The sequence below is a fragment of the Ammospiza caudacuta genome, chromosome Z, assembly GCF_027887145.1.
Source record: "Ammospiza caudacuta isolate bAmmCau1 chromosome Z, bAmmCau1.pri, whole genome shotgun sequence".
In the NCBI taxonomy this organism is placed as follows: Eukaryota; Metazoa; Chordata; class Aves; order Passeriformes; family Passerellidae; genus Ammospiza; species Ammospiza caudacuta.
In genome coordinates this window covers 77,345,287-77,353,230 of record NC_080632.1, presented here as the reverse complement: position 1 = coordinate 77,353,230, position 7,944 = coordinate 77,345,287, and the positions used below count along the sequence as shown (strand labels likewise).

At 37.2% G+C, this 7,944-nt stretch overlaps 1 protein-coding gene across 1 annotated transcript in view; it reads right to left on the bottom strand.

The window, feature by feature from the left end:
• Nucleotides 1–1,365: 1,365 nt before the first annotated feature.
• The window catches only part of ZFR (zinc finger RNA binding protein), a 47,403-nt gene continuing 40,824 nt past the window's right edge, over nt 1,366–7,944 (bottom strand). Inside the window, exons 18-20 of the mRNA XM_058823338.1 lie at nt 5,275–5,386; nt 5,082–5,179; nt 1,366–4,379 (exon numbers count right to left, since the gene is read on the bottom strand). Of these exons, the coding sequence (XP_058679321.1) occupies nt 4,200–4,379; nt 5,082–5,179; nt 5,275–5,386 (390 nt within the window). The 3' untranslated portion in view covers nt 1,366–4,199. The remainder of the gene's footprint in view (nt 4,380–5,081; nt 5,180–5,274; nt 5,387–7,944) is intronic.

The following is a 7,944-nucleotide window of genomic DNA, read 5'->3' as shown; positions in this document are numbered from 1 at the left end:
TGATTATCCCACCTTCCTGAAGCTGCAGTTTCACATGACTATAGTGGCAACATCCTGGATTACTCTTAGGCTCCAGTTTTTGGATGTACCTGACTTTTCTCTCACGTGAAAATATGAAGTAGTTACCTAAGCAGTGACATTTACAACATCCTAAGCCTGCAATATCCATGTAGGACTGGCAACTGTGGGCCTGCACCTCTGATGAAACCCACCCCCTTTTGTAGCAGCACATAGCCCAGGAGTGTCTAATATGTAGTAAACTCCTCTATTCAGGCACCTTCATCTCTTCCACGTTGTTCATTAACTTGTATAACCAGAAAATTACTGTCAAACTTAAACGTGTGCCAGAAGTAAAGTCTGTGATAAGGCTGTTTTATACAGTTTGATTATATATGCATACTACTGATACAAACACAATACAGCATGCAGAAAAGGAAACAAAGGAAGTGATATAACAAGCAAGGTTTGTGATTCTCGTGTTGGAACAAGAGGCCTTTTTGTCTCACTTTTAAAGTAACTTTTTTACTGTAGAAAAAAAAAATTTATTTTTTCTTGGTCAGTAACTCCATTCTGCAGTCTTAGATTTTTAATTACAGAAAACTTACAAAATCCACAAAGGTTTCTTGATGCCATCCTATGTTTATTGTGATGCAAGGTATCAACCTCAAACAGGACTGATGCAGAATATATATGAAAGTATTTAAGCTAGTGGCTGAGCCTCTACAAGCTGGTAGCTTTAAGCTACCCTGCAATAAATACTGGCAGCCATGGCTTTGCAAAAGTTTAAGAAAACACAGGTGTGAAAGATCTTTCCAAATGATGATCCTTACTAATACAGGTGTGTAAGGACCATGACATGTGGGAAGGTGTGCACTGTGCAGGGTCAACATCCCCAGCAAGAGCTTCCAGTCCCTGAAGAACAGTGACTTTTGCCCTTGGTAGCAGCTGGACACTTGTTGAGAATTATTAGGGCAGTGTTTCTTAAAATGCATATTGCAAACAATCAGAAAGTTCAATAAACAACAGCAAGCTTCTCTCAGACTTTCATAATGCAAGAGAAAAAAGTGGAAGAAAATGTAAGAATACAGATATTTATAGAATGGAAGTCTGATTTTCATTTGGATATAAATCAAAACTGCTGTAGTTAATCCACAGAGAACACTCCTTTGATTTTTTTTCTTTCCCAAAAAGACCAGCTATCTCTTTATGCTATTCAAATCTGTTTGAATATTAATTTGGCACTGTGTGACTACTTCACAGACTAACGATCAGCAGATATTCAACCAGCAATAAGAATGTTAAATATGCATGCACATTTTTGCAGGAATATTTAAAAAGTTGATTCCAACTGCTGGAAGTTTTCTAGGCAGAAAAATTTTAAGCAGTAAAAGGTCTAAAAATAGAAGCTGCAAATGAACGCATCATATTCAATAGTTCTGCAAGTTTAACTGTTCATCTAGAATTTTGTAAAAGGGCAAGAATTTGATGGACTATGGCTAACAGACTTTAATTTCTACCAGTGTCTGTATGCACAGATCCCTCTGAAACCACACTGCTCACAGACAGGACACACTTATGGACTAGGAAGACAAGTCAAAATTCAAAAAAGCTTTGAAACAGAACAGCTCACATGTTCACAAACTGTTCCTCTAAAGTGAGCATCAGGGGGAATATCCTTTCTGTGTACATTTCCCTTTTGTGAATGACGACTACAGTGTTTGTAATTGTGGGATTTAACACACAGCACTGCTGAATAAAAAATGTATACACTGCTTATTAGTAAACCACCAGTATTACAAAAACACAGGGTATTTAAAATGCTCATTTAGTCAGTTTTGCCTTCCGAAGTGCACCGTGTAGTATTTAAGTCAAAGCTAGGTCTGTACTTTTGAAAACCTTGTTTTTACATTCATGGATTCATTAACAAGTGTCAGAAGTTATCCATTAAAATGGGCACGAACACCAGAAACAAACTGCAAATTCACCTTTCACCACACAGCACAAAAATCATGGTCACAGCTTCATATTTAATGTGGAATCACTTTAAGTATACAATATTTCAAAAGATCCAGAAACTGGTTAGGAGCTAAAAGCCAGTAGAACAAAAATACAGAAAATCTAAAATACATCTTTGACCTTTTTAATCCTATATTTTAGGGTCACATTCCTGAATAGACAAGTTTGCCATATGAGGAAAGAAACTTTGGTATGGAGTTGAACTAGCCACATGAATAGCACCTGTAGCTTTCAAAATAAATAGTAATGGCTAACTAGACACGATGGCAGCAAGATATCCCCTAGAACAAGCATATGCTTGGAGCTATGCATGAAGGCTGGACAACAAAATGAGTGTAATTTTTTTAAAGTAACTTCAAAGCATTTCTGCTTTGTGTATTTCTAATTATTTAGAAAGCTTTCCTACAATGAGAAAGCTTTACTTTTATATGCTAACCCCTTATAGTCACTCCCTTGAAAATTGCACTCTGATGCTCGCAGAACACTTTTATTAAGTGTTTTTCTTTTTTAAGTCTTTAGATTCCCTCTATTTTTCTAAAATATTGTATTTTTATTCCATAGGCCCATACTGGTTAGCAGTAGATGCTGGGAACAGAAACATGCCCCCTGCTCCAATAGTTGCTTATTAAAAAGGTCAAAGATAAATTCGACCTTGAAATGGAACAGAAGTTGGGCTTTTCTTAATAAACGGTATCAGAAATAACAAATCATCTTTGTCACATGTGACACTCTCCTACAGCCATCAATAAAGTAGCTACCGGAATGTTAGTCTATGTTAATCTGTTTTATGGGTTTGCAACAAAGCATAATACACATTTAACAGAGTAAGTGAAACTTCAGTTTCCAGTGTGTAATGAATTTTAGTAGTTTAATAAATTTTAACTTTTATTTGTGTATTCCACTGTAGTGCTGTGACAACAAATCACACCTGTGTACCAGAGCATACATCAACAGTATGATGTAACTTTACTTACACCACTGCTATATTTAGATTGTTGAAAGAGACATAAGCATACACTATGGCCACAGCAAATAAATTTCTGGGATTTTTTCTTTGATAACCTTCACTTTTTAAGTAATACTTCACTTTTAAAATTTGAATTATTGAAAAAAATCACAGAAAGTTTACAGGAACAGATATAAGGAATAACCTCACAGGCACTGATATGACTAACATTTATTTTAAGGGCTGAGAGGCATTAGTACCACGTTGACAAAGCTGACTGAAAAGAATGACTAACTTTGTCTAAATGGAAAATGCCCACCTTTGCTTGTTGAGAAAAGAAATTCAGAAAGTTATTTTTGGCCTTGCTATGTCACGAAGTCAATCATACAAAGACCTAAGCATTTAACCTAAGATAATAGTTTTTAAAGCCCTTCTATTAAAAAAAAAACCCAAAACCCATCATGCAAATCTTTGATCAATTATGCAGCGGCTTTAAAACTGTTGCAAGACCATACTGTATATATTAGCTTTTATACTGCTAATGCACAACTACCAGCAAACTCGATTAGATTAACACAAATTTGTCTTAATTACACCGTTATATCACACTAAGGAGACAAATGCCACAAGATTGGCAAAAACATTTAATTCTGAGCACTCAAATGGCAGGACAATTATGTGTTGTAACCCCTTCACATTTAGAAAAAAACATGATCCTGCAGTCTCACTTTACAAAAAAAGGAAAAAAAAAGTCTGTAAAATATTAATTGGGAGGGGAACTGTTTTACTACCTAACACAAAGTAACTCATACAACTAGTGTCAAAGGAAACAAAAATACTCCTAAATAAAAAGTCAAAATACACATAGCAACAGAAGCACAAATGCTGCGTTAAATACAGTCAAGATAGGAAGACAATGCACTTGTTAATAAAAAAGACAAAAAAAAGAAGAAAAGATACTAAACTTAGCAACACATTTAAAGAAAATGCAATGAGGGAAAACTGTGTTTTCCTATGACAAGTTTCCATTTGCAGTCTTTCCATCCATAATTTGTCTGTACAGTACATCCAATTAAAATATTCAGAATCTCACAGAAGAGCTAAGTTGTTCTCTTCCAAATCTAATTCAGAAGCTGGTTTTGGATGTTTTAAACAGACATCATTATGAATGAAGTAGAAGCAAGGCAACAAATGGACTTTTCATTACCATCAATATTAGCAATGATGACCAACATTTTTAGAAGTTATCATAATCTTTTTTGTCCTTCTTTCCCTCTGCTTCAAACCCATCAACCCCATCACTGTCCCTTCTCCTTTTACGATTATTATGGATGTTGAAGCGTTGATTCATCTGTGGTAACGGATCCATTCCTAGAACTTTGTGTATCTGACGGAACGCAAGGAGTCTCAGCGCAAACTAGAAAAACAGTACAGAAAATCACTTGTGTTACAAACAAACATCCATTTTGAGCACTATATCAAACAATTAGGGAAGAACATCAGTGATGTAAGATATTACCCTTAGCTCTAATTATTCCATCTTTCCATTCTCCCAACAAAATCAATACAATAAAATGTGTATGTCACTTTTGCTGCTTTTGTAAGTGCAGCATCTTAGCTTAATGTACTTGTGTTTGGGCCTCTGGGCTTGCACGGAAGCAGCCAAGGCTTGTCACATGTCATGTTAGGTGACAAGTGATCAGGAATCATTAGCAAAAGGATCAAATGAAGAGGCAGAGGCAGTAACCTCTTAAACTGCAAGCATGAATGGTCATAACTATTGTATGAATCTTACACAGATGTATTTATAAAATTTCCAATCTAGTAACATGCTGATGTAGAGTAAAAGCCTGTTCGCAGATCGAGATCTAGATATGTAGATATAGACGAGAATGCCATAAATTGTTCAGGAAAATACATTTATTTCAGTGCAATAATGAGCACTATGAACACCCTCTCCTGTGATACATTCAATGCTTAGCTTAAGGCTGGTAAGATCCAACTACATTCTGCGGAAAAAAAAAAAATTCATGTCCAATATAAAGCTACATTAAAAAAAAACAGAACCCAAACAAAGCCATCCATCAAATTTAGTTACTTCACAACTACATTCCCTTACCTGTGCACTTGAAGTAATATCCTCGCGTTGCTGATCTGTCATTACAGCAAGTGTATCAAAAGGATCTTTTTCACAAGGGTCCAGAAGGCCAGGCCCACCTAAAATAATCAGGCTAATTAGTAACACATCTTTACCTTATTACAATCAAGATTACAGATTAGTTAAGTGTACGTATACATAAAAGGTAACTTGCCTTTCAGGATGATTCCTGAAGATATACACTCAAAAACTCTTCTCAGTGCATCTCCAGGACTCTGTGGTCCAGTCGCGCTGCTAATTGCTTTTTCCACAAGCAGCTCCATAGCCTAGACCAAAATAGGAGGATTTAGCCAAATTAGAAGACTGATTAAGACAGAATAAAGCTGTTACTGTTCCTCAGTAGAGAATTTTGAATCCTGAATTCTGAAGAACATTACACATTGTAGAACACTTTCAGTAAAAATTTAAAAAAACCCCAGTTATTTTATAAAGATGAATAAAAATAAAGGTGGTGCCAGATGAACAATGAGTGCTGATACTGGCAGCTGGTCACTGCTGGTGTCCCCAGGGCTCAGTGCTGGGTCCAGTCCTGTTTATTCATGATCTGGATGAGGGAATCAAGTGCCCCCTCAGGCAGTTTGCAGATGGCACCAAGCTGGGTGTGAGTGCTGATCTGCTGGAGGGCAGGGGGGCTCTGCAGAGGGATCTGCACAGGCTGGATCCACGGGCCAGGGCCAGTTGTGTGAGGTTCAACCAGGCCAAGTGCTGGCTCCTGTCCCTGGGTCACAGCAGCCCCTGCAGCTCCAGCTGGGACAGTGGCTGGAAAGCTGCTGAGTGGGAAAGGCCCTGGGGGTGCTGGTCAGCAGTGGCTGAACATGAGCTGGGGGTGCCCAGGGGGCCAAGGAGGCCAAGGACATCCTGAAAGTATCAGCAATGGTGTGGGCAGCAGGAGCAGGGCAGTGACTGCCCCTCTGTGCCAGGCACTGGTGAGGCCACACCTCAAATCCTGGGCTCAGTTTTGGGTGCCTCACAAGAAAGAGACTGAGGTGCTGGAACATGTCCAGAGAAGGGGAACAGAGCTGGGGAAGGATCTGGAGCACAAAGTTCTGTTACCAACTGCAGAGGGAGCTGGTGGTGTTTATCCTGGACAAAAAGATAGGAGTGACCTTATTGTTCTGTATAACCACCTAAAAGGAGGGTGTAGCCAGGTGGGGGGGTGGTTTCTTCTCCCACATAAATGACGACAGGACAAGAGGAAATGGCCTCAAGTTGTACCAGAAAAGGTTTAGATTGGATATTAGGAAAAAAAAGTTTTGACTGAAAGGGTTGTAAAGCATTGCAACAGCGTGCCCAGGGAGTTGACAAGAGTTACTATCCCAGGAAGAGTTCACAAAACATGTGGATATGGCAATTAAGGACATGGTTTAGTGGTGCTAAATTAACAATTAGACTTGATCTTCAAGATCTTTTCCAACCTGAACAATTCAGTGATTCTGTGATGGGCTTCTTCCCATCACAAGTTTTTCAGCAATTTTGTGGAAATTTATACAGTAGTATACAGGTAGACAACTTGTCCAGCCATTTTTGAGACTATGAAACACTCTGGGACACTTGATTCTGTCAGCCACATGAACACAGTACATGGTACACCTAATGAAACAGGATGCTTCAGAAAAATGGAAATAGTTTTTTCTACAAGACTACAGAAATTTATATTCTCAAACATTTAATGTCCTTAAAATGCTTAGTATCCTCACTAGTCCTTCAGTTTAGAAAAACTGAAGCTTACAGCAATTTTTCTGCTAGTTAGCAAGCAACACTAATTCATATGTTAAGCAAGTATAAAAAACCTCTATATAGCCTTATATATAAATATGTTTTCTGAATGTATACATTTCATTTTTCGGAATGTATACATTCTGAAATGTATACATTATTTGATGTTAGTTAAAATGGTTTAAATCATTAGCTGTGTTTTAAGTACTGATTTTTTTCCATGAATATTTCCATTGCTCGCTTTTATTAGACATTATTTTTTCCCAGAAGAATCTATAAAAGTATTTGTAAAAGAAAGAACTAACTTCTCCTGGAACTCTTTCCCAGAATTAGATAGATGTTTCACTGTTACCTCTTTGGCAAGTTTAATTCTCGAACAATAGTTTTTGATAGGTTTTTTGGAGGCACTTGTTGTTTGGACCTTGTCCTCCTCACCACATCTACAGTTGTTCAAACACTACTTTTTCTTCCTTATTTCAAGGTGTAAATATTTATTCTGATGTATACAAGTAACTACAGGCAGTGCTAATCACTAAGGCTGCCCATTTCTTTCTATTTTAGCGCCATTTAACTGACAGATTTCAATTTTTGAAATGTCTGCAAAATGTCTGATACAGCCATACTCCTGCTGTATCAGTCAGGATTTGGCAACAGTAATTAAGATGTTTTCAAGCAGGAAACAAAGTACATCAGTAAAGAGAAAAAAGCAGATCTTGGATTTGCATATATTAAAATCTAGTTCTTTTGGATCCACATATAATACACTGAGGTCTATAACTCAGTCCTAGGAAAATGTGAATTATGATGTCCTGGTGTTTATGTGCATAAAAGGCTGGATTTCAAATTTGAATAATGTGTAGGAACCTGACAAAATTCTTTTAATTTAGTTTCTTTTAGGTACTTTTAGGTACATGAAATGCTATTACTGTGAGCATTCGGGCTTCCTGTTAACTTCTATTTTTACAACTACTTATTTTTTTTTGAACTAGCTCTGTCATCTCTTTCATTTGCAAAAGGTTTCTAGTACAGAGGGTAGGAGAATATCTGTATTCAGAAAACTGTACTACTCCAATATGTGAAACTCCATCTGTACTGGCTGAAATCACCA